General features: G+C 47.4%; 1 protein-coding gene across 6 annotated transcripts in view; it reads left to right on the forward strand.

The window, feature by feature from the left end:
- The window catches only part of LOC126985099 (teneurin-m-like), a 92,481-nt gene that overhangs the window by 3,613 nt on the left and 62,066 nt on the right, over window positions 1-26,802 (forward strand). For 2 of the 6 annotated variants that reach the window (XM_050839547.1, XM_050839549.1), the window contains exon 1: window positions 3,640-3,890. In XM_050839547.1, the coding sequence (XP_050695504.1) occupies window positions 3,860-3,890 (31 nt within the window). In that variant the 5' untranslated portion in view covers window positions 3,640-3,859. Of the gene's footprint in view, window positions 1-3,639; window positions 3,891-12,149; window positions 12,198-26,802 lie in introns of those variants that run through there. The other 4 variants (XM_050839551.1, XM_050839548.1, XM_050839550.1 and 1 more) reach the window with 4 other exon arrangements.

Genomic DNA, 26,802 nt, shown 5'->3' on the forward strand with positions numbered 1-26,802 from the left:
ATCAGTCGGATTATAATGAGTGTCTTTTATTGGTTCATGGTACAGAAGGAGGGTCAAACTACCACCAGGGTCATGAAACTACCCAAGGAAATGTTCAAAACTCTGCCGAAAGCCTTGTCAAATAGGTGAACTTGGGCGCCGCAATGTTTAAGAATATGGACCGTAATCAAAGAGTCACTCAGCCTTCTTCCCCTCGCCCATCGTGCAGCCCTTTCTGTTGCCTCGCCCTTCACAATTTCCCGGCCCCGCTAAACAGTGCTCCTCTTCATCAGCAGGAAAAATAAGTCTCTCATACGAGTTCGAAAGTTGTTAAAATGTAAATACATCGTTAATGAATGTTTGTTTAATCATAGATGTTGCGAGGGAGGGAAGGGAGTGACGGGCAGAATCATATGTGTCGTCCTGTGTATATGTAAAGGTCGAGGGGGGGATATATGTGTGTGTGTGTGTGTGTGTGTGTGGGTGGGTGCGTAACTGCGTGCGGGCCACATTATCGAACGAGTGTGTTGAGGACGGGAAGAGCTACTCGGTGTGTCGGACAGGGGGCGCAGCGTCGCTCGGCTGAGTCGGCTCGCTCATAGCTCAGTCTTGCCTTGGCCGTGTGAGGGGATGGTGTTGCCGGCGGGTCCGTGGTGCTTCGTCTCGCGTGTGTGTGCTAGTTCAGGTATATCCTCCGTGAGACTCCCGATGCTGATTGATTCTGTATTGCCCACCGTACAAGAACATAAGAGAGAGAAGTTGAGTCATATTCCGGTAGCAATGTAAAGATAACAACAGCGGAATTACTTGTCAACTGTTTGGCTAAAAGTGAGTCTAGCCGCTGCTGATTTATTGTGTTGTCCACTGTAAAGGAATATAAGACAGAAGTTGAGCCCTATTCCAATAACCATTGAAGAAATATGAACAGCGGAATTACTTTCCTAACAGAATATTTGTCTGCTGTTGGACGAAAAGTGTTTAGTTAAAGTATTCTTCCTGTGTGACTCCCGCTACTGCTTCTTTCTTATTGTCCGCTGAACAGGAATGTAAGAGAGAGAAGCTAAACCCTATTCCAAGTACTATGCTACGAGACGTGATTATTATTAGTGTGCGAGTTTTGGGAAAGAAAAAATGGAGCAAAGTACTTCAGAAATAGGCATGATAGAGAAGTTGAGCCCTATTCCAAGTACTGTGCTACGAGACGTGATTGATATTAGTGTACGAGATTTGGGAAAGAAAAAATGAAGCAAAGTACTTCAGAAATAGGCACGATAGAGAAGCTGAGTCCTTTTCTAAGTACTATGCTACGAGACGTGATTGATATTAGTGTACGAGATTTGGGAAAGAAAAAGTGGAGCAAAATATATACTTCAGGAATAGGCATGATAGAGAAGTTGAGCTCTATTCCAAGTACTTTCCGACGAGAAGTGAAAGGTGTTTGCAGTGTGCGAATTACGAGAATGAAAAATACGGAACAGCGATACTTCAGAAACAGACACGATAGAGACCCCCAAGCTGTGCGTCTCCGCCACTTTACCTGTGAAATAAAGTGCGATAAAAATGAAAGCAAATGAAGTGTGTGGTTGCTTCGCTGAGGTGCTTTTTTGTGGTGCAGTGAACCGATTGCATATACATTTTTATTTTTACGTCAGGCCAGACCGAAAAAATTAGAGAAACAAGAGCCCGGAATATTTTTTTACGTTAAAGGCTCAAGGGCAAAAAAATAATGAAGGAAAAACGTTAAACACTGCCCCTATAAAAGAATATATAGATGAGGGACCAAAATAGAGGTCAAATTTCCTTCCACAAATATTAGGAGAAACCAAACCTCAATATTATACGTCTATGTAGGAGTGTCTGGTACTCGATGCGTGGGCGAGTGACATCAAAAGGAAGAGGAATAAGAGGCTTGCAAAGAGGAGGAGAGTGATGCGGAGTGAAAAACATACGAATCAGAAATAGTGGCCGGCGAAAAGTGATCGGGGGTGGGGCGTCGTGCGTGTGTGTGTCAGTAATTTATCGTACTCACTACTCAGGCACTCAGTTTTATTTTTTACCTTTTGACACACCTAAAACAAAACAAACACCAAATAAGTAATGCTTTTGATGACTTGCTGAGCTGATCCCTATGTATTTGTGGCAGGTCGTAGGCCCTGGAACTGATAAATGCGATGTTTTGAGTACGATAATATGCCAACGCTGGTGTGTGTTCCTGGATGGGTGGTGGCTGGGGAGGAAGAATAGGGGGGCTGGGGGAGAGAAGAGGGAGGGGGAGGAAAGTAGGGAAGGAAGATAAGGAACTGAGGGAGGGAGACTGATCGACTACTCCTGTACACATTCTCTCTCTCTCTCTCTCTCTCTCTCTCTCTCTCTCTCTCTCTCTCTCTCTCTCTCTCTCTCTCTCTCTCTCTCTCTCTCAGGCAACCCTATTTTACCGTCCACTTCCATGTAAAACAGACCTAAGTACATTAACGAAAATTGGAATAGGGCGGAGCAGCGTCATGCACACACACACACACACACACACACACACACACACACACACACACACACACACACACACACACACAATTCTGAAGCAACAAGATTACATACAAAATTATTATGATTATTATTATTATAAATGTCATTATCATAATTTTGATATTCTTGTTGCTGGCGTGTTGCTTCCAGTTGCAAATTCCTAGTCACTAATTAGTCCAGTTTAATATGGTGAAGTATTTTTAATTACGAAATTAACTAAAATGCACGTAAATTTTAATTATTGACGCTCTCGCTCTCTCTCTCTCTCTCTCTCTCTCTCTCTCTCTCTCTCTCTCTCTCTCTCTCTCTCTCTCTCTCTCTCCTCCCCTCCCCTCCCCTCCCCTCCTCTCCTCTCTTCTCTCTCTCTCTCTCTCTCTCTCTCTCTCTCTCTCTCTCTCTCTCTCTCTCTCAAGTAGGGTTGATTGTGGGGAAGTATAGTAATCCGCGTCTTGTTGTTGTGAGGGAAGGAAAGAGGGCGGGGAGATAAGAGGAGAGGAGGGGCAGGGAGAGGGGAGGAGGGAGGGGCAGGGGTGAGGGGCGGTGGGTCGGGGAGTCGGGTGTTTGTGTCGGCTTGTTTACTTACCGACGGGTGGGAATGGAGAGTTCACTTCGAGGGTATAGATTTCCCTTTTCGGCGTCGTGGTTCTCTCCCTTCGCAGTGTATCGAGCAACAGAGAGGAAGGTGAATTGTGGTGAGGGAATAGTGGTCAAGGTAGTGAGGATGAAGGGGGCAAGGAGGGGCACTGGACTAAATAAAATAAAGGTGTATATCAGCTCAGAAATGTCGCTATGGAATTAAGAGTCGATCGCCGCGTACTAGCAACAGAGAAGGTGGAGCTGTGTTGAGAGTTAAATGATCAAAGGAGTGAGGGAGCAGTGTTGTAGGGGTGAAGGGGCAGGAAGGGACATTGGACTGTTAAGGTGTACATGGGGTTAGAAAATTTAATGTCACTCTATGGAAGTAGGGTCGTTCACCGTGCACTAAGAAACAGAGAGGAAAGAGATGAAGTCGTTTTGATAATATAAAGATCAAAGGAGTGAGGGTGAGGGAGAAGTGCTGTAGGTGGCGGTGGTGGGGGTTGGTTTGTGGGTTGAGGGAGAGGATTGGTGGTGGTGGTGGCCCGTGGGTGTCAGTTCATTGGTAGAGGGCGAGAGGGCAGGGCTGGCGGTCAGCCTGTTTTTCCCCTTGTCATCGTTCCACTGTCTCTCAGGTTTCCAGTGAAGCAAAGACAATAAACTGACCAAGGAACTGATCAGCCGGAAAACCACTGGTGACTTTAACCCGGAAAAGTGTGTGTTCAGTGCCCTTGAAGCGGGCGTGCCATGGGCTGCTAAAGCGGCGAGGCAGCGCGTGGCGATGGTCGCCGAGGAGAAAACGTGTCTCTCAGGTGAGTTGAGCCAGTCTCTGTACCCCCCCCCCCCTCCATCACTGCACACCTGTTGTATCGGACACATGTCATGCTGTTTTGTGCCTTCACTTAGTGGTGGTCGTTCTTCCTGGTGCCCTGCAGCGGGGCTCTTCAAAGTACAGGTCGTGTGTAGCGTACATTTATTTACTCGACTCTCACCCCAACTTACAGATGAATAAATAATGGATAGGGAGACTACGTATAATGGTCTACACGCAGTGCTACAGAGAAGTTAGTAACGTCAGAGAACACTTAGGCAGCTTTATCTCAAGCGTCTCAGCAGTGTCTGTAGCCTTGACTCGTCTCCACTGAAAAAGAATTACTCTTATTCCAGCGTCCTTAACTTACCCTTCACCCCATTTTTACAGACGAGTTTTTATTATATTTCCCCGTCAGCGTCTTATCGCCTGAGTGAGTACAATCTTTCGTGATATTTTTCTTTACACGGACGGAGCTAAATATTGTTATTTCCTCCTATTTTCTTACGTCTTAGTCTGTCGCTCGCACCTGAACGCTTTGCCAGTTTGCCCAGGAGAACCGCTGGACCTCCATAACGAGCTCTATCATCCTCTTTTCGCCAACCACTTTTGTCTGTTTTCATGTGAGCAGCGTGTTGCGGGCCTACGGTATTTATTTAACCCTTTTATAGCCCTTGGTATTTTTTATAGTATGTCTCCTTTGTCATAAGTAGGCTGTCGCTGACCCGTGAACGTCTTGCATGTTTGCCAAGTATCATACAGACTCCTTACGGGGCCTATTGATTAATAAATTACCTAGAGTGTTGCTGTACAGTAGGTTGTCAGCTTCACCTACGCGCCACAGAATCAAAACACAGGTTCAGTCCCTCATTTCCTTGTAGGCGACGCAGTATTCGTCACAGCACTGGGCGGCGAGTGAAGAACTGAGATGAACAGGTCGACGAATCTTTATTCTTTCAACACTTTCATTGATAAACCTGGGAACCGATTTCTTTCTTTTGTATTTCCTCCTCCTTCCTTCTTTTTCTTCGCCTTAATCCCTAGTGGGGTCTTCCTCGCCTATATTATGTTGTCGCCAGTAACTTCTGTCTTCTGCGTCCTCTTCTTCCAGACCCAACTGCCTCACGTTTTTCTCTATTCCATCTCTCCACCTGATCCTCTGTCTTCCCCTCCACCTGACTCCCCTATGCCTTTTTAGTAATGTGGAGATGGACTCCACGCCTCCAAAATACGATATTACGCCTCCATATTATAGTTAAGGGACGAAATACATGTCCCTCAACCATAATTTGAAGGCGCAAGTACTTAAAAGTAAAGAGAAAGGCCTAATCCTCTTCCCCTAACGATCTTGGGGGCCCGTGGGAAATCGGGTTTTTTGGGTGGGGGAGCATATTTAAACTACTACAACCGAACTTTACATAACCTTACCTCTAACGGGGGCTTCGCCCCCCTCGATCCCCATCTTAACCAGGGTGGCGTAGCCCACCCTGGACCCCCCCCCCCCACACACATGTATGATGCGCCGGTAAAACTAGAGAAGTACAACAGTATGTGAGACCTTGGAAAGGTTATTATTCTCGTGGGGGCAATATTGGAGGCGCGTAGTGAATCTCCATATTTACCGCCTTTTTTTTCAGTAAAGGAAGCAGCTCAAGGGCAAAAAAATAACTGAAAAAAAAAATACTAATCACTGGCGCTATTAAAAGGAGTATAAATGAGTGGCCAAAGGATATGTCAATTTCAGGGTTAATCTCCTCCATCCTTTCTACGACTTAATCTCCTTGACGAGGGAGGGAACTTTCGCTGTCACATCCAGTAGGCGCAGCATCTTATGGGAATTTGTCATATATTTCACCCCTGTACTCTTTCCTTCTGGCGCAGCATCTTACGGGCATTTGTCATATATTTCACCCCTGTACTCTTTCCTTCGTCGTAAGATCAAGGATTCGTGATAACCGTGGGTGGAAACTTGTAAAGAGGGCAACGGTGTGCTAAGTGGTAAAGCGACAAGCGAAGGATGGCACTGGAGGTGGGGGGGGTGGGGTGAGGGCGCCAGCTGGAAGGGAGGAGGAGAGGGGAGGGAGGAAAGGAGGGGAAGCCGTGAAGGTCTGAGGTCAGCAACGAGACTCCTCCACCTGACCCTGTAAGGTGACACTCGCCCGGGAGTTAACAAGCGACCCTTTCCCTCGTCTCCTGCCCTCGCTCCCCCTCACCGACCTGGGAAACACATCGGTGGCCATGGGAGAGGGGGCAAGGGAGAGAGAGGGGAGGCAGCAAGGGAGAAAAGGGAGGAAGCAAGGGAGACGGAGAGGAGGGGGAGGGGCATGGGGGAATCGAGGCAGCACGGGATGGGAGGCTGACGGACAGGAAGACGTCCTCGTATGGCTGGTTGACTGGCTGATGGCTGTTTTCTTGGCGTCTGTGTGTGTGTGTGTGTGTGTGTGTGTGTGTGTGTGTGTGTGTGTGTGTGAATGACTTAAATGAATGAGTGTAGAGAGTTTCAGACAAGCACAAATATATACACACATACATACAGACAGACAGACAGTGGATATGAGTAAAGAAAGAATATAATGCCTTGATATTTTCCCCCTTCATTAATGTTTGTGATGTATACACACACACACACACACACACACACACACACGTTCACCGCACATAACTTTTACCTTCCTGTTTCTCTTGTCTTTTAGCTCTGAATAGGTAAATAGGAATCAGGACCCGTATTCTTAAATGTATCGGCGCCCCACTTAGCCTGTTTGTGAAGCCTCTCGTAGAAGTTGTTTGCATTACTGTGAACTGGTTTGTGATGGCTGAGATAGTTTTACACGGCTTCTATTTCTTGAACGGGAGAAATACCTATGAAAACCTATGTATGTGTCTGTAAAGCCTTTCGTAGAAGTTGTTGGGGTTACCGTGAGCTGTTTTGTGATGGCGGAGATAGTTTTACACGGCTTCTACTTCTTGAACCGGAGAAATACCTGTGAAAACCCAGGTAATCATCTCTCTGTGTCTTCTGTAAAGCCTTTCGTAGAAGTTGTTTGGATTACCGTGAACTGTTTTGTGATGGCGGAGATAGTTTTACACGGCTTCTACTTCTTGAACGGGAAAAATACCTATGAAAACCCAGGTAACCATCTCTGTGTGTCTCTGTAAAGCCTTTCGTAGAAGTTGTTGGGGTTACCGTGGACTATTTTGTGATGGAGGAGATAGTTTTACACGGCTTTTGCATCTTGAACGGGAAAAATACCTATGAAAACCCAGTTAATACTCTGTGGCCTTGAGAGATAGTCGTCATGGCAGCCCGATACGTTTAGCAAAATATATACAAGTAAATTTGATGTTTTTTTTATCTCTCTGATTATACATCGTTCCAGTATTACCTCCACTCTTATCAAGGGACCATGAAACGTCTGCAGCGATCTCTTCCTCCTATTCCTTCTGTATTTTTCCTTTCCTATTTCACTTTATCCTCCTCTTCCTTCTCGTTTTTATGTTTTTGGTTTTATCCTCTCATTCCTCTTCTTATCCTCCTCTTCCTCCTCGTTTTTATGTTTTTTGGTTTTATCCTCTCATTCCTCTTCCTCCTATTCTTTCTGTATTTTCCTTTCCTATTTCACTTTATCCTCCTCTTCCTCCTCGTTTTTATGTTTTTGGTTTTATCCTCTCATTCCTCTTCCTCCTATTCTTTCTGTATTTTGCTTTCCTATTTCTCCTTATCCTCCTCTTCCTCCTCGTTTTTATGTTTCTGGTTTCTTTCCTCTCATTCCTCTTCCTCTTTACTCCTCCTCGTCCTCCTCTTTGTGTATTTAAGTTTTCTTCTTTCTCTTCCCCCTCCTCCTCCTCCTCTTCCTCCTCCTCCTTCTCCTCCTAATCACATCACCATCATCATTCTCGCCGGCATTTGGCAAGTTGGCGGGATGAAGTTGGTAAAGCAAATCACAGGAAATCTCTGCTAATCTCTTCTCCTCCCTGCCCTCCTGCTCCTCGAGGCTCCGACGCGCCGCGCATTTTCCTTGGCACCGCTGATAAGGTTACGCCGAGGAGCAGGAGTAGGAAGGGGCAGGGAAGAGCGTGCGTTTGTTTACACTCTTGATTTGTGATCTGGCGGGCGGCTGACGAGAGAGAGAGAGAGAGAGAGAGAGAGAGAGAGAGAGAGAGAGAGAGAGAGAGAGAGAGAGAGAGAGAGAGAGAGAGAGAGAGAGAGAGAGAGAGAGAGAAAAGAAAACCAAAATACAAAATGAGGAGGAAGAAGGGGAAGGAGGAAGGAGAGAAACGAGAAAACAAAATTACAAAAAAGAAGAGGAGGAAATATTAAAGAGAAGGAAGAAAGGGAGGAGGAAGAAGATGTGAACAAGAAAATAAAAATAAAAACAAATGAGGAAGGAGGAAGTATTACGGTGAACAAGCGGGCTTTTTTTTTCATTATTGTTTTCTTTTTTTTACGCCCTTGCACGGTCTCCTCTGCTGTAAAAAAAAAAAAAAGCTGGCCACGTCGCTCACAAAATCCGCAATGACAATCACGATCAGAACGAGGCCAAGCGTGTGATGGAAGGGTTCGCGCAATGGCCGTTCATTTCTGGCAAACAAACTTAAGAAGTGTCACGCCGCGCCGAGACCAAGGGTGGTATTCTCAGACCCTTCCGCCTCTCACACCAACTATAACCAACGGTCGAAAAGGAGGTTAATCGAGATCTAATGAATGTGTTCTTACATTCATGACACAAAAGAATGATCAGACTATCTTCAGGAGCATAAAACTATTCTAGGAAATGCCCACATCTACGAAAGCCTTGTCTACCTTCAGGAACATAAAACTACTCTTGGAAATGCCCACATCTCCTACGAAAGCCTTGTCTGCCTTCAGGAGCATAAAACTACTCTTGGAAATGCCCACATCTCCTACGAAAGCCTTGTCTACCTTCTGGAGCATAAAACTACTGTTGGAAATGCCCACATCTCCTACGAAAGCCTTGTCTACCTTCAGGAGCATAAAACTACTCTAGGAAATGCCCACATCTCCTACGAAAGCCTTGTCAAATGTGTGTTCTTGAGCGGTGAAATGTTTGAGAATGTGACCCCCAGAGCAGCTTAAGCGTCCAAGAGAGCTCCTTCCTCGTTTAATTACTGTCCCAAGTGAAATTGATGACCCCGATAATTGCCTCCTTGCCGGCTATTTCTCTTGCTCGTGTAATGGATTTCCTGCGGAGTCCTACACAAGTCCTACACAACTTCTTCCTCGTGAGCGCGTGGCCTCGTCTTGTCACGGGAAAACAGGGTTGGCAGACATTACTCCTCACTGCTCAAGACTTTCGACTCAAGCCCCTCTCTACACTGTCCAGTTTCCTAAAGCAAGGGTTAATCAGTATCTTCATTCTCTCATTCCTTGCACTGCTAAGCTCCTCTCTACGCTGTCCAGTTTCCTAAAGCAAGGGTTAAACAGTATCTTCATTCTCTCATTCCTTGCACTGCTAAGCTCCTCTCTACGCTGTCCAGTTTCCTAAAGCAAGGGTTAATCAGTATCTTCATTCTCTCATCCCTTTCACTAAGCTCAGCAATCGCCTTGATTATAGTACTTCTCTCTAGAAGGGAGGGCATTTCTCTCTCTCTCTCTCTCTCTCTCTCTCTCTCTCTCTCTCTCTCTCTCTCTCTTTCTCTCTCTCTCTCTCTCTCTCTCTCTCTCTCTCTCTCTCTCTCTCTCTCTCTCTCTCTCTCTCTCTCTCTCTCTCTCTCTCTCTCTCTCTCTCTCTCTCTCTCTCTCTCTCTCTCTCTCTCTCTCTCTCTCTCTCTCGCTCTCTCTCTCTCTCTCTCTCTCTCTCTCTCTCCTCCCCCCCTTTGGAGCTGTCCTTCTCTTTCTATTTCTTTATCTTTCTCTCCAATCCGTCCTTCGTCCCCGGCTAAGTCCCTCTTTCCTCTATCTTTTTCTTGAGCTACCGTGTAAGGAAACCTCTTCTCTCCCTCTTCTCTTCTGTTCCCCTCTTCCACACACTCGTTTTTTCAGCTTTGTCCTCCTCTTTCCCTTTCTCTTTTTCCTCCTCCTTGCCGTTTATCATATCTTCCTTGGCCATACAATTCGTTCTCTCTCTGTGCATGTATCATTTTCTCTGGCCGTTTATTCCTCCCTTTTCTTCTTTCACTTCATGTCTCAACCATTTTTTTCACACTTATTCACTCTCGTTATCTTCTCTCTCCCCCTCACCCTTTCTTCTCATTAAATCAGTCTTTGTTTATTCTTTTATTTCCGCCAAGTGATTGTTTTCTTTTCCTTTCTTTCTCAACATCCTCTCCCTTCATTTCACTCTTTTTACTCCTCTCCTTATCTTTTCTTCCCCTACATTCGGTTCCTAACTTTGTCCCTCTAAGGCGGTGTCACAATGGGCCTTTTCCTCCAACCGCATTGGCGGTACGGGCAACCAGCAACTTCAACTTTTCCGGGTGTGCATCACACATGACCAAGGTCGGTTGCCCATATCCACAACGTAAACAAACCGGCCCCCCTTAACCATAATGCGCCATTTGCAAAAGTAAGGGCTGCTGCAGCTTGTTTTGCCGTTACTCATGTTATAGACGTACTGCTGCTGTCAAATGGGAGGAAAAATCGGTTCTGGGTACGATCATGGCTTCAAAGACGGGACGATAGGAGTGTTGACCCAAACCTTGTCAAAGAACTGTGTTGTGAAGACCGGGAGGTCTACAGTTTTCATCGAATGGAGAAAGAAGAGTTTTTTTATTAACTATTGGAAATGGTAACCCGACTCATATCCAAGCAAGACACCAGAATGAGAGAAGAGCAGCAGCAACCATGGACCATTCGCATCTTTTAAAATTATTTTTGTCGAAGTTTTCATGTGTGTGTTCCCACGGACCACACAGCGCGGGGTGTTCTTTTATCTTGTAGACAGAACAGCTCTGCCAATCCACTTTGCGATTTTCTTCGTATGCCATCTTCCACTACTCGTCTTCTACCCCTCAGCCATAGTCTATGCCTCAGCCACTACTGTCGTCTGTTTGTTTACATGCACCCGCGCGGTTGCTCGTATCCTCAACCATTTTCCATCCGTACGGACAACTGACAACTCCCTCCCGGTTGGGCGTGCGGGCAACCCGTAGTCCCAACGGTTGGAGGAAAACGGCCAGTGTGACACCGCCCTTACTCTTCTCTTCCTCCCTGTCCTTCCTTATCCTCTCTTTCTCCTTCCTACCTTTCTTCTCTGTTCTGTTATTCTTTCCTTTTCTCCCTAAATATCGTTTCCTCACTCTTATCTTCTTATTCTTCTTTCCTTCCTCCTTGTCCTTCCTTGTCTTCCTCCCATTTTGCCTGTTCTTCTTCCCTTCCCCCTTCTCCCTCCTCGTCTTCCCTCTCTCCTTCCTACCTTTCTTAACTCCTCTGTAATTCTTCCCTTTTCTCTCCCTGAATCCCGTTTCCTCCTTTTTTCCTTCCAACCCTTCTTTCCCTCCGTCCCTTCCTTCCAGCCTGGCGTCCCCTTACCTCTTTCTCCTCCTCCTCCTCCTTCAAAGCTCCCTGCTCTTCAAAAAGGGATGAAGGAGAGTGTAACAGCTGGAGGAGAAGCGTCTGTCGGACTCTCCTCGCCGTAAAACATAGATGAGAGGGTCGAGCGAGGAAAAATGTGTTGATCCCGTCTGCCACTCCCTCCCCCCCGTGCTTACTATGTGTCGTGCCGTAAGCTGGGCCTGAATGAGTGCTCTGGATGCGTCTGTCTTGCTGTTCTGGGTTCCTGGGTCCCTTCTTTCCCCCTGTCTCTGCCTTGCCTTATCCCCCACGCTCGCTCTCTCTCGCTCTCTCGCCCCTCAACCTTCGCATGCTCTCCTGTGTTCGTCGCCCCGGGTTTTATGGGGCTTCTACCGAGGTCTTTGGCTTCTACATTCCCTTTTATTATCCCCACCGAGGACTTGGTGTTGAGGTGGATGGTTCTCTTGTGTGGATAGCGTTACGTGTGTGTGTGTGTGTGTGTGTGTGTGTGTGTAGGAAGGGGTGGAAGAGTAAAAGAGAAAGGAAACAGACATAGAGACAGACAGGTATAAAACAACAGGCAGAGAGAGAGAGAGAGAGAGAGAGAGAGAGAGAGAGAGAGAGAGAGAGAGAGAGAGAGAGAGAGAGAGAGAGAGAGAGAAATACGGTGCCAACAGTTTATGACCCAATATTTCTTTACTCTGAATAACTACCCGTGTATAAGATTAAGAACTGTTTACTCTTGTGCAAGGAAACTTTGGTCAATAACTCTCCTTTTTATTCTTTCAGGTAAGCTCCGAGTGGCCGAATAAGCGTGTCCTGTCCTCCACGAAGACGGTAAAGTCAGATCTGTTTGAATGCTGTTTTTTATGTAGTTGTATAAAAATATAAGCACAGAACATAAAGAGTCTGCAAGAGGCCAGTAGGTCTATACAAGGCAGCTCCTGTGAACCTAACCCCACCTAACATCACTGTCCATAAATTTACCTAATCTCTTTTATATTGTGACTATCGTATTGGCACTCACAACATCGCTGCCAACCATCATCCACTCGTCTATGTGTTATATTTTCCGTGTCTTGCCGCGGTTCCCTGGGCTTGGTATCCCCTTAGACTGCTCACACTACCTTCACTCCTGACTATGGTATATTTTCCTTTCATGAGACTGCTCTATATATGCGTTGTCACCATTATGAGCGAAAAATTGTTCTATGTTAAGCTAAGATCCGTTCATATATCTCGGGACACGCACACACATTTGGTTAAGGCTTTGGTTGAGGTAGGTATTGCCATGGGTAGTTTTATGACCCTAGTGATAGTTTTGACAAGTCTACTGCAGGGGCGCGCTCACCTACATTTGGTAAGTGATGAATGGTTGTGGGTATTGCCATGGGTAGTTTTATGAGCCTAATGATAGTTTTGACAAGGCCTCGGCGCCATAAATCTGAAAAACTTGCATGAGAACCCGACCAATCCCTTTGTGGCTTTGGGAAGTACTTGTTGTGAGAGCCGGAAGTGTCGAGAATCCGGGCCCAGGCTACTTCTGTATCCGGTGATGATGATGATGATGATGATGATGATGATGAGGAGGAGGAGGAGGAGGAAGATGAGGAACAGGAACATGACGAAAAAGAGAGAAGTGATTAGCAAGCAAGAGCAGGAGGAAGAGGAAGAGGAGGAGTAGGAGGAGAAAAAAGTGGTGGTTAAAAAACAAAAAAAGATTAGGTGACAGAAAAGGAACAGAAAAGAAAGCAAAAAACTGAGCAAGGGTTGGAAAGAAGCCGAAGCCGAGGCCAGACTGAACAGGGAGGAGCGGAAGTAGAGGAGGGTCAGACTTTAGTAATGAATCACCAAACACAGAGTATCATGTCATCGTAATGTTTTCAGTCACGCTCCATTAACGTTTTTTTACGAGTTAGTGGGTAGAGGGAGAAGGTAGTGCCTCGCCGTGACTCATCTCCGAGGGGCTGGACGAGCTGGCGTGTCCCCTTAATCTCAGACTCCCCTGTCATCAGCTATTTTCAAAGGCCAAAAAGTAGATCAATCGTGTTCTAATGAGTGTCTTTGTAGGTTCGTGGGGCAAAAGAAGGAAGAAACTGCCACCAGGGTCATAAACTACATATGCAAATGCCCAAAGCTCCTACGAAAACCTTGTCAAATGTATGTGCTTTGGCTTGCATGCGGATTTCCTACAAGAAGACATCACCAAGCTACAGGAGTGGAGCAAAAAGCGGCTACTACAATTCAATGAAGAAAAATGTATAGTCCTGCACCTTGAAATAGGATATCCAGCATACCAATACCACATGGGAAGCGCTCCACTATCCACCACAGAGGCAGATAAAGACCTGGGACTGTATGTTACCAGGCTACCAGTGAAAGCCATATCCGTGCCAATCACAGCGGAAGGGTTAAGAGTATGGTCCCTGGGTTGGTTTTTTCAGACGCTTCTGCCTCTCACATCAACTATTTTCAAAGTCAAAAAGGAGATTAATCATGTTTTTATGAGTGTTTTTCACCACCAAGGCACAGAATAATGGTCAAACTACCACGAGGGTTATAAAACTACCCCTGGAAATGCCTCAAACCCCAACGAAAGCCTTGTTAAATATACGTCCTTGGGAGGTGAAATGTTTAAGAATATGGGCTCTGGACCCTCGCCTAGGCATCATAAGAGCTTACATTTACCGTACTTCTGGAGGGTGAACTATGGAAACTCTGCGTCATGACTTTACTTGCCCGAGTTAGGGAGTCAGCGAGTCGCCTGCGTACCAAGGCGGGCGGTCTGTAGTGTTGGGTTCCGCGGCAGACACTTGGCGGAGGAGTGCGGGCTGAGGAAGGAGGGAACTTTAGAGGAGAGAGAGAGAGAGAGAGAGAGAGAGAGAGAGAGAGAGAGAGAGAAGAGAGAAGAGAAAGGAGGGAACAGTGAGAGTTTAGGAGGAGGAAAACTTTAAGGGGATGAAAAAGAGGTAATAGATTTGAGACAGAAAAGAAAGAGGGGGTGAAAAGAGAGAAAGGGAAGAGTGAGAGTTGAGGAAGAAGGAGAAAACAATATAGGGAAGGAGAAAGAGCGGAGGAGGGAACTTAAGAGAGAAGATAAAGGAGGGAAGAGTGAGAGTTGAGGAAGAGAAGAACTTTAAGGAGATGAAAAAGAGGGCAATAGGCTTGGGACAGAAGAGAAAGAGGGAGGGAGTTTGAGGAGAGAAGAGAAATAAGGGGAAAAGTGAGAGTTGAGGAAGAGCAGAACTTTAAGGAAATGGAACGATTGAGAGAAGAGTTTTGGGGAGAGAAAGGAAAAGAAGGAAAGGTATTTGGAGGAGAGAAAAGAGGGGAGAGAGTTTGAGGAGAGAGGAGAAATAAGGGGAAGAATGAGAGTTGAGGAAGAGGAGAACTTTAAGGAAATGGAACGTTAGAGAAAAGAGTTTGGTGAGAGAACGGAAGAGAAGGAAAGGGATTTGGAGGAGAGAGGAGTTAAGAAGGATCAAATATTTAAGTGGACTAGGTAAGGGAGGATGAGAAGAAAGAAACCAGAGAAGGAAATCTAGAAAGAACAAGGAAAGATAAAAAAAAAACAAAGACGAGATTGGGAAGAGATTAGAACGTCAACTGAAGAGAACACATCATCTTCCTTCTCCTCTTCATCTCTTCCTCATCTTCACACACTCATCTCACCTTCAATATCCCTTCATCACTCTTTCATCTCAGCTTCCTCATCTTTTCCTTACTTTACCCCTCCCTTCCTCCTTTTTGCATTCCCTTCCTCCCTTCTAATCGGCTGTCCCTCCCTCCCTCCCTTCTTCACTTTTTCCTCTCGCCTTTCTCATCTCTTCTTCCTTTACCTCCTCCCTTCCTTTCCTTTCATTCCCCTTCCTCCCTTCTAATCAGCTGCCCCTCCATTACTCTTTCCTCCCCCCTTCCTCATTTCTTCCTCTCCTTCTTCCCTACCTCTTGTTTTCATCTCTTTCCTCCATTCAAATCTGCTCCCCTCCCTCTCTCCCTCCTATCTCTCTTTCCTCTCGCTTTCCTCCTCTCTTCCTTCCTTTCCTTCTTCTCTACGTCTTCTTTGCATCCCCCTTCCTCCCTTCGAATCGGCTCCCCTGTCCCCTTCCTCCTCCTTCCCTTCTACTAATCTCTTTTCACTCAGCAGTACTCAGCAGTCCTCCCATGATTCAGTTAGTGGTAATGAGTGTCCTTCCGCATGATCAGCAGTAGTCAGCAATATCTTCGCGCCAGTAATGAACAGTACTCTCCCCTCCCTCAATCAGCGGAAGTCAGCGCTCATTTCCTCCTTTCCCTCAGCATTAGTCAGCACTCCTTCCTGTTCTTTCATGTTCCTTTATATCCTTTTTTTATTTTTTATTTATTTATATTTTTTTACCTTTCTATGTCACCGATAATTCTTACTCTCGTCTTTTTCGTTTATCTTCCACTATTTCCACCCTGTTCCCTCTTTCTCTCTCTCTCTCTCTCTCTCTCTCTCTCTCTCTCTCTCTCTCTCTCTCTCTCTCTCTCTCTCTCTCTCTCTCTCTCTCTCTCTCTCTCTCTCTCTCAGTATCATCCAATAATCGCATTTTCTCACTCAGTAATAGCCGGTACTCAGCAATAGTCAGCAGTAGACAGCAATCCCCTCCCCTTCAGTCAGCATTTGTCAGCAGTCCTTCCTTCGCACAGCACTAGTCAGCAGCCATGTTTTCACTCGAGCAACAATATCTACCAGTCCTTCCTACATCCAGTCAGCAGAAGTCAGCAGTCACTATATAGTCTTCTGAATATAGTGAGTGAGTGAGTCAGTATGTCAGTTAGTCAGTCAGTGAGAGACAGAGAGAGAGAGGGGGGGGGAGGGAGGGAGAGACAGAGACATTACCTTCCCTCATCGTCTCATTCCTGCCCTCTCGGTAATGATAAACGCTTCTCCTCTCACAGCGGCGGGACGACAGACCGACATACTGGAGCCAATTTACTCAAGGAATTAAGAAAACGTTCAATTAGCTCGTGGTCTGGCGTTCAATAGACAGTCGGCGGGTAAGGAAAGTCTGCTCAAACCCTGGCACAGAACAGCTGCATTGTGCCTCAGATCGGGAGGATTCCGCGTCCAATATTTGGCTTCGGAAACTCCTATTTACAAGCGATATTAGACGCTCGACTGGATGAGAGGAATGAGTCGCGGGAGCTCCAATATCATAGAGGCATTCTAATTAAAGTCATCAATATTTGACTTCAAAGACGGCGGCCAGCTTAATCTCTGCCTAATATCCCTCCATTCCGTCCCAGGCCCTTCTCGCCACCCTCCTCCTCCTCTCCCTCACCCTCTTTCTTCTTCCACCCTCTTCCTCATCCTCCTCCTCCACCTCTTCCATTTCCTCCTACTCCTCCTCATCCACCTCTTCATTTTCCTCCTACTCCTCCTCATCCACCTCTTCATTTTCCTCCTCCCTCATCTTCCTCCTCCTTCTCCCTCTTCTTCTCCCTCTTCCTTTTTCTTCTCTTCCTCCTCCTCCTCCTCCTCCCTCTCTTCCTCCTCCTCCTCCTCCTCCCTCTCTTCCTCCTCCTCCTCCTCCTCCTCCTCCCTCTCTTCCTCCTCCTCCTCCTCCTCCTCCTCCTCATTCTACTCCTCTTCCATCTGCTCTTTCTCTTCGCGTTCTTTTCTTTACCCATTCTCTCTCTCTCTCTCTCTCTCTCTCTCTCTCTCTCTCTCTCTCTCTCTCTCTCTCTCTCTCTCTCTCTCTCTCTCTCTCTCTCTCTCTCTCTCTCTCTCTCTCTCTCTCTCTCTCTCTCTCTCTCTCTCTCTCTCTCTCTCTCTCTCTCTCTCTCTCTCTCTCTCTCTCTCTCTCTCTCTCTCTCAATTCTGATATATCATTGCGCTCCACCATCTCCCTTTCTACATCTATTTTTATCCTAATCCTCAGAAATGTATTGTTGAAAAAGGTGTTTTGGGAATAAATGGACCGCAGTGTTTGATTCATTCGATTATATGAACCAATATGAAGATCAGTAACAGTGCCGACGGCTCGATGAAGACAGGAATAAAAGGGTTGACAAAAGCACTTGGTAGACCTACTTAATGGCTAAAAATGATTTGAGATTTGGTAACATTTCGCTAGCACTCAGTCTGCCAGTCACCTAGCAGTTTTCAGCATTCCTTTCCTCCCGAACTCAATGTGAGTTATATCTGATGGAAATGTCTAATATAAATGAAAAGTAATAAAACACGACATCCGTCCCCCTTGCAGCCCTCGCGGGGAAGAAAGGTTTCCAGAGCGGAGGAGGCGGCCGCGGCTGGTGTAAACAGAAGGCCGTGTGACGAGGCGGCCCCAAAATAATACGAGCCGAACGAGGATCCCGGAAGACCAGAAGCCCAACAAATCCATCAGCGGAGATCACCCAGATTATTGCAAAGACTGAAGCCTGGAAAATGGACCTCAATCTGGCCCGAGACGACCAGTAGTTCCCTGGGTCGACACGGATTCCTTGACGCCATTGACGAAGGTGACTCCGTCGGCTTCTCCACAGGCGAGGCTTCGTTCCCAGATGAGGGTGTAGGAATACTTGTGCTCAGGTTTACCGTGAAGACTCAAAAGCACGAAAACGGAGGGAGCTCTGAAATAAAAGGCCGCACAGGAAACATTAAGCCCCGGCAGCCCTCGCGAGACAGGAGGAAAAGAAGACACAAAGAGGCCTGGAGCCTGTGGCGGGCGGCACTTCCCTCGAGGCCCCGAGGCCCCCCAGACAGGAGAGAGACGGAAGCTGTCTGGCGCCGTCACTGACGGGGCGCGCCTCCGAGTACCTGTCGTGCCGCGACAACTTTATAGGAAAGGAGTCACAGAAAGTCCCTTTCCGTTGATATAATGGAAGATGGTCCCCGAGGACCCCTTCTCTAAAACACACGTATGGCAAGAAGAGTCCCGCCATCCTCCCCACGCCTCCCTGGCCCAGACAACTAGAGTAATCGCGAACTTTCCCGTGCAGGAAGATTATGAATAATAAATAATATTGTACTTCACGAGGTGGAAGTTCATCATCATGCTGGACCATCCCGAACATAGTTGTCATATTATAGTCATGGTCCTTCCTGCACGGCGATCTTTGCGAGCAAGAAGCTCGTTTGCCTCGCCCCCGCACGATTTTTATCCCGGAAAAGATAGAGTTGCTAAATTTTCATGAACATCAAGACTAAATAATTGATCGACTTAGTCAAAAGAATAATCGTACAATGTTTTTATATCATTAATCTCATAAATGAATTATCTGTATATGTAATTAGTTTCGGCATGAACTAATTTGTCATTTATTTGATACCAAGAATGTAAGATCTATGTTTTCAAGAGAGTGCCTTTGATGAACGCGCCCTGGATGCAGGACCTCGTGGTCAGTAGCACGCCTCCTTCGTTGGTAAGACGAGAGTCCGCCCGTTCGCCGCCTTGCCCACCCCGCCACTGGCCGCCTCGCCTTCCTGGAGGTGACGCCAGCCCTTGGGAAGCTCTGCCATAAATCACTGGCGGCAGAGTGGCCGTTTTGTGCCCCTCGGTGGGTTTGTGTGTGCGCATAGGTTCCGGTCACTTACGCGATGTAAATACAGAGGCATGTGTGTCCTGAAGCTGCACCGCGGCGTGTGTCCCCGCGGCTCGCGTGCCGGCGGGGAGCATGCGTGACTGGACGCCAGTCAGGTGGAAAAGAACTTTACTCTTACGGTTATTAATTGGAAAGGAACCAAGCTCGGCTGTAGAAGGAAAGGATCGATACATTCTTGTAGCAGCACCTCGCCCCAACGCAGCCGCTCCCTGACCAGAACCCTCCTTCACCCCGCCCTACGCCAGCACACCACCCAGCCAGAACACCTTCCCCCCAACCACCAAAGCCAGAACACCCTCCCTTAACCCACCGACCCACCCAAGCCAAAAACACCCTCCCTCCCCCCCACCCAAGCCAAAACACCCTCCCTCACCCCCACCCAAGCCAGAACACCCTCCCTTACCCCACCGACCCACCCAAGCCAGAACACCTTTCCCCCAACCACCCAAGCCAGAACACCCTCCCTTACCCCACCGACCCACCCAAGCCAAAACATCCTCCCTCACCCCCCTCACCCCCCCTCACGCCCTCTCACCTAAAATAATGATGATTCGTTGGTTGGTATTCTCCGCCGCTCCCGCCTCTCGCTCTCCCCAACGGTCAAAAAACAAGTACGAAGGGTCAAACTACCACCGGGATATTAAAAGTACCCCTGGAAATGCTCAAAATTCCGACGAAAATCTAGTCAAATGTGTGTGTGTGTGTGTGTGTGTGTGTGTGTGTGTGTGTGTGTGTGTGTGTGTGTGTGTGTGTGTGTACTTGGGATATTGCCTGTATTCAAAAACATTTCAGGGCTTACACACTCCCATTTGACAAGGCCTTCGTAGAGGTTGTGGGTATTTCCAAGGGTAGTTTTATGAGCCTTGTGATAGTTTAACAAGGCTTCTGCACCGTGAATATAAAAAAAAACACTCATGAGAACCCGACTAGTATCCTTTGTGACTTTTAGAAATAGTTGATGTAGGAGTCGGGAGCGTCTCAGATACCGACCTATGACACTGCGTAAAGTCTAAGCGGCGGAGACTGACTGGACGCTGTGTGGCGGTGAGTCGGTAGTCTGACACGCTTCCACCTCTCCTGTCAGCTATATCCAAAGGCCGCAAAGGAGATTAATCGAGTTTTCATGAGTGTTTTTCACGTTCAAGGTAAAGAAGAAGGCTCAAACTACATCGAGTCATAAAAGTACCTCCGGATATGGCCAAAGACCCAATATGAGATTAATCGAGTTTTCATGAGTCTTTTCACGTTCAAGGTACAGAAGAAGGCTCAAACTACATCGAGTCATAAAAGTACCTCCGGATATGGCCAAAGACCCAAAAGGAGATTAATCGAGTCTTCATGAGTCTTTTCACGTTCAAGGTACAGAAGAAGGGTCAAACTACATCGAGTCATAAAAGTACCTCCGGAAATGGCCAAAAGTCTTACGAAAACCCTGCCAAACGTGAGAGCGTAAGCGGCGAAGTGGTTAAGAATGTGGGCCTTGTTCTCGCCTCCCTCACCGGCCAGTCCAGTCCAGTAGTAGGCGTGGGATTGCCTTTGTAACGGCCAGCAGGAGAAGGAGAATCTGTTAACGTGGGTCGAAAAGGGAAGTTATGTCTGCCGAGTGATGGTGGATGGCAGGAGGAGGAGGAGGAATAGGAGGAGGAAGGAACAGCTGGTATATACACCAAAGAGGAGGCTGGTGATGTTGGAGGAACTAGTGGAACCGGCAGACTAATTAGAGAAACCCCATCTGAGACCGACAAGCACAGAAAGAACGACAGACATACAAACAGACCAACAGACAGACCGACATAGATGGAATTTCAGACATGCAAAGTTGCCAACAAACATAAATGGACACACACACACACACACACACACACACACACACACACACACACACACACACACACACACACACACACAAAGAAGTTTTAGAGAGAGAGAGAGAGAGAGAGAGAGAGAGGCGTTAATGTTAGGGTTTTTTTTTCATATTTCCTATTATCCAGTTTTTTTTCCTCCTGTTTTCCTATATTCTGTTTTTCCTTTGTATCTAATATGTACCCCGAGCTGCATACCCTAACATTATTATTCTTAACATCAGAGCTTTATCAATCAAGGAAGAAAATGATAAGTCACGTCAGGCTGCAAGTCCACGCATTCATTACATATCGATTGGGCAGGAGCGGAGTCTAGGAAACACAACCGTCTGCTGCGATTGGCACGGATTCGGCTTTCACTGGTAACCTGGTAACATATAGGGCCAGTTTCACAGTTCCCCATGATGGGTTAGTAAGCTCCCAAACCAATACCAGAGCCTTTGAAATTTCCTTGTATAGTGTCTGGTGTTTATATTTAAGTTCACAAATTTGATGAAACTATACAGGAAAAGTCTTGTGTATTTAGTGTGGCATCGAAGACTTCACCATTTTGGATTGTATGGGATTCTATAGTTTGGTTCGGGCTGTTACGAAAACACTGTGTTGGACTGTGAAATCGCCTCATAGTCCCATGTCTTTCTCTGCTTCTGTGGTGGATAGTGGAGTGTTTCCCATGTGGTATTGGTGTGCTGGATATCCCCTCCCAAGGTACAGGACTTTACATTTTTCTTCACTGAATTGTAGCAGCCACTTTTTGTTCCATTCCCGTAGCTTGGTGAGGTGTTCTGCTAGGAAATTCGCATTGAAGGGGTTAAAAGAAACACCGCGGAAGGATAGAGAGGAGGGCATCATCGTCCCGGGTCTTGAGCACCTGCGCGGCAAACAGTGGGTCTAAAGTTGTGTGCTAGAGGACGCGCGGGAGTAAACAAACACATGAAAGCCAACGTAATGGGTAAAGAAAGAGACCGTAAAGTGCTAAGTGAAAGACTATAAAAAGGGGAAAGATGTGCTAAAAGGAAGCGGAGAGGAAAGGGAGGGCAGGGGAGGGAGGGTGAGAGAGAGGAGGGAGGGAAGCTGGGGGAGAATGCGAAAGGGATGAGTAAGGGAAGCTTGGGGAGGAAGGGTGAGAGAAAGGAGGAGAAAGGGAGGCTGGGGGAGGAAGGGAGGCTGGGGGAGGAAGGGTGAGAGAAGGGAGCAGAAAGGGAGGCTGGGGGAGGCAGGGAGGAGAACGGGAGGATGGGGGAGCGAGGGTGAGAGAAGGGAGGAGAAAGGGAGGCTGGGGGAAGGAAGGAGAGAGAAGGGAGGAGAAAGGAAAGCTGAGGGAAGGGTGAGAAAGAAAGAAGGAGAAAGGGTGTCTGGGGAGGAGAGAGAGAGAAGGGAGGGAGGCTGGGGAAGGAAGGGGAGAGAAGGGAAAAGAAAGGGAAGCTGAGGGAAGGGTGAGAGATAAGGAAGGACAAAGGGTGACTGGGATAAGGAAGGGGGAGAGAAGGAAGGAATAAGGGGAGGGAGGGTGAGAGAGGGAAGGAGAAAGGGAAGCTGAGGGAAGAGGGAGAGAGGGGAGGAGAAAGGGAGGCTGGGTGAAGAGGAAGAGAAGGAAGGAGAAAGGTGGCTGGGGGAAGGAAAGGGGAGTGAAGAGAGGCTGGGGGAAGAAGGGGGAGAAAAGGGAGGAGAAAGGGGGACTGGGAGAAGGAAGTGGGAGAGAAGGAAAGAGAAAGGGAAGGCTGGGGGAGGGAGGGGGAGAGAAGGAAAGAGAAAGGGAAGGCTGGGGGAGGGAGAGGGAGAGAAGGGAAGAGAAAGGGAAGCTGGGGAAAGGGAGGAGAAAGGGAAGGTTGGGGAAGGAAGTGAGGAGAAAGGGAAGGTAGGAGGGAGCGTAAGAAAAGGGAGGAAACTGTCCGAGAGAGAGAGAGAGAGAGAGAGAGAGAGAGAGAGAGAGAGAGAGAGAGAGAGAGAGAGAGAGAGAGAATAATAAGTGCTGACTTCCTCCATCTCTTTTAGTCGAGTTTCACGTTCGGTTGATAACAATTAGAACGTCCCTTTAATATATGACATTCTGCAAACATTTCGCAAAAAAGAAAAAAATGAACTATGTTGGGATTATTTTGAAGCCGAAAAGAGGCTTGTGTGTGTGTGTGTGTGTGTGTGTGTGTGTGTGTGTGTGTGTGTGTGTGTGTGTGTGTGTGTGTGTGTGTGTGTGTGTTTGCACGCGCGTAAGTGTAATAATCTTTTTCTGCGGCAAAAGACGAAAAAAAGTACAAATAACGCTGTCTTCTCAATTCAGATTTTAGCTTCTTTTTCTTGTTGTTGTTGTTGTTGATGATGTTGATGTTGCTCTTCTTCTTCTTCTTCTTCTTCTTCTTCTTCTTCTTCTTCTTCTTCTTCTTCTTCTTCTTCTTCTTCTAATGCATTATTCTGCTTCCTAAGTCACTTCAATCCCTAGTACCTTCCCACCCATCTAAGATAACACGGAAAGATGACTTGCTAATCCCTTCTTTAAACATTTCAAGCGTAGGAAGAACGAGAAACTTGCTACAGAAAGAAGGATTTTAGAGTTCTCAAACCACGTCATGCAATCCATTTCTCCCTCCCATAAATCATGTGCGTGATGTTGAAAGGCGATCATGAAGTAAGCGCTAATTACCGGTGACAAGGAGAACAGGGATGACGCCGAGGGGACGTAACTAACCGTGACGGGGCCGGCGGGGTGCAGTCTGTCCGCTAGAAAAAGGAGAGAACGCGAAGGACATAACGTGGGAGTCGGCGGGAGACGTTGCCGGGACCACGGGAGATTGTGCAGAGCCGGGCAACGAGAGAGAGAGAGAGAGAGAGAGAGATTCACATAAATTTACATAGATATTCAAACCACACACCTCCTATGTCCAGGCTAGGCGGTCTCTCCTTGAACTTAGGTGAAATTACATCAAATCAAATGGCCACCACTCTTATGGCTGTGTGTGTGTTTGTGAGAGAGAGAGAGAGAGAGAGAGAGAGAGAGAGAGAGAGAGAGAGAGAGAGAGAGAGAGAGAGAGAGAGAGAGAGAGAGAGAGAGAGAGATGCGACGATACAGAAATAAGAACCGGAGAGGTCAAGGATAGAAAAAGAAGAAGATTAGTAAAATATTGCTAAATAATTACTTGTTTCATATAGTAATTCAGCGAGTGACCAAGGAAACTATGGTAGATAATGAAATAGGGAGCGTGAAATCCGGAGAGTTTGAAATGAAAGGAGAGGGAGATGGGAGGAAGAAAGGAGGGAGGGAAAGGGGAGGAAGAGAGGGAGAGAGGGTGGTAAAGGGGAGTGGGGGAAGGAGACAGTGAAGGAAAGAGGAGGAAGAGAGAGAAGGTGAAATGAGGATGAGAGAGAGAGAGAGAGAGAGAGAGAGAGAGAGAGAGAGAGAGAGAGAGAGAGAGAGAGAGAGAGAGAGAGAGAGAGAGAGAGAGAGAGAGAGAGAGAGAGAGAGACACGATTAAAAGATACAACAGAATGGAATGGTGAAAGAGCAACGTGGCCTGTGATATGTACCAAGCAAAGTTTACTTATATAAATCAATGTATGGAAACTTACCCGAGAAGACAGGAGGAGGGTAATACAGGGCCAACACCAGCGTTGCCAAATTATCGTACTCATCGCATTTCATTTTCGTAGTTGCTGACCGATAACTACAACAACAAAGAACGAAAAACATCAATATTCAACAGTTTTAGCACTAACTTTGATTTCCTCACGTTACTTGTGTAGGTACGAGAGTTTGAGGCATAAAAATGATAGATACGATATGTGGTTAATACGATAATTTGGCAGCGTAGGCTAACACTCGTATTATCAATTGTTCAGGGCTCTTGTTACGAACGTTTTTCAAGGCCAGAGAGGAGCTCGTACGTCGGGGGATCTTGAGTGTTTTTCACCTTCATCATGGGAACCGCGACAACTTCTGCGAAAGCCTTTTTAAATTGGTGTACTGAGCCTTCGAAGAGCTTGATAAGATAGACCTAAGCATTTAACAAAGCACCTCCCCCTTCCCCAGCATCTTCCCTTCCCCCATCCCTCTCCCAACCTAAGCATCTAACAACGCACCTCCCTCATCCCCAACATCTTCCCCTCCCCCATTCCTCTCCCCCTCCCTTTACACGTCTATACCCCTCCACAACTGTCAAATCCGCCCCCCCCCCATCTTATCTCTCCCTCTCCTCTCTTCCTCCCCGTATCCAAATTCTCCTACTCCTCTATCTCTGCCATTTCTTCTCTCCGCCGGCCCTGCTTTACTTCAATAATACCTCTCCTCTGTTCCTCCCCGCCTCCCTTTCCCCCTTCACTCCTCCTCTTTAGCCCCTTTTAAGTTTTTTTTTCTTTCTACCCTCCCTTACCTCTCCCCTACAGTACGTCTCTCGTCTCCTCTCTCTTCCTCCCATTCCTTGCCTCCATTTGTCCTTCACCTCTCGTCAGACCGGTTTTTTTTTCCTTCCTTCTTTACCTCCTCCCTGCAGTACCCCGCCTCGCCTCTCTTCTCTCCCTCCCGTCTCTTTCCTCCCTTACTCCTCCATTTCCACCGTTTCTCCTCCTATCCGACCTCCTTTTCCTTTCCCCTGTAGTACCCCGCCTCGCCTCTCTTCACTTCCTGCTCTCCCTTTCCTCCCTTACTCCTCCATTTCCACCGTTTCTCCTCCTATCCGGCCTCCCTTACCTCTCCCCTACAGTACCCCGCCTCGCCTCTCTTCTCTTCCTCCTCTTTCTTTCCTCCCTTACTCCTTCTATCCATCCTCCCCTACCTCTCCCCTACAGTACCCCGCCTCGCCTCTCTTCCTCCCGTCCCCGCCACAAGCCAAGCCAGCACGGGTCGGGTGTGTCGCATGTCTGCCTTTACATATCACCGCTGGAGTGGCGGCGAGGGCGCTACCCCTGGAATATGGAACACCCAGCACGCCCTCCCTCTATCCCACTATCCCTCTCGTTCTCTCTCCAACGCGCTGTTTCCCCCGTCCACCCCATCCTCCCTCTAGGCCCAGCATGCACTCGCAAAACCAAACACGTCTCTTTAATCCCTCACATCCCGCAAAAATGTCCCCCTTCGCCCCTCCTCCCCTCCCGCGCAAGGCCGAGGGAGAAAGGGGACGCCTATTTGTATTCACCGAGGGGGAATTTCAGCCCCGCCGCCACGCCGCTTGAACTGCCGCCCCCGCCCTGCCCCCCTTACCCTCGACGTGTGTGTGTGTGTGTGTGTGTGTGTGTGTGTGTGTGTGTGTGTGTGTGTGTGTGTGTGTGTGTGTGTGTGTGTGTGTGTGTGTGTGTGTGTGTGTGTCTCTCTCTCTCTCTCTCTCTCTCTCGTTTAGCGTTAAGGGGAAAAAAAAATGCAGAGAAAACGAAGAAAAGAAGGAGAACAGGAGAAGAATGTATGGGAGAAGGTGGAGAGGAAAGTAAAGGAGTAGGAGGAGGAGGAGGAGGAAAAGAGGAGAGACGAGGATAAGGAAAAAGGAAGCGGAGAATAAAGAGGAGGAAGGGAGACGAAGAGAGAAAAAACAGAAATGGCAAGAGGAAAGAACGGAAGGAAGAACGTTGGGTAGGAAAGGAACAGGAGGAGGAGGAGGAGGAGGAGGAGGCAGAAGGGGAGAATGTAGGGGAGATGAAGACGATAGTTAACTGGTGATAGCTGGCTCCAATTTCCGAAGAAGATGCCAGCTTATATCACGCATCATTAGGCCTCGACGATGATGGTGAGGGCGGTGTGAGAGTGGTGGTGGTGGTGGTGGTGGTGGTGATGAGGATTAAATGGAAAGCGGCTATTGGTTGTGGTAGGGGTAGTGATGGTGGTCGGGGTAGTAGCTGTGATGATTTTGGTGACAGTGGTAGTGAATTGGTGACGAGAGTTAAATGGGAAAGGGGTACTGGTGAAGTGGTGGAGTTGGCAGTGGAGGTGGTGTCGAGGGGGGTTGAGTAATGGGAACTCCAGCCGGTGATCCCAAGTCCCTGATATATTAGCTTCACCGTACTACAAGTTAAAGACGTGTGACCCTAGTTTG

The sequence above is a fragment of the Eriocheir sinensis genome, chromosome 58 (assembly GCF_024679095.1).
Source record: "Eriocheir sinensis breed Jianghai 21 chromosome 58, ASM2467909v1, whole genome shotgun sequence".
NCBI classification, from domain to species: Eukaryota; Metazoa; Arthropoda; class Malacostraca; order Decapoda; family Varunidae; genus Eriocheir; species Eriocheir sinensis.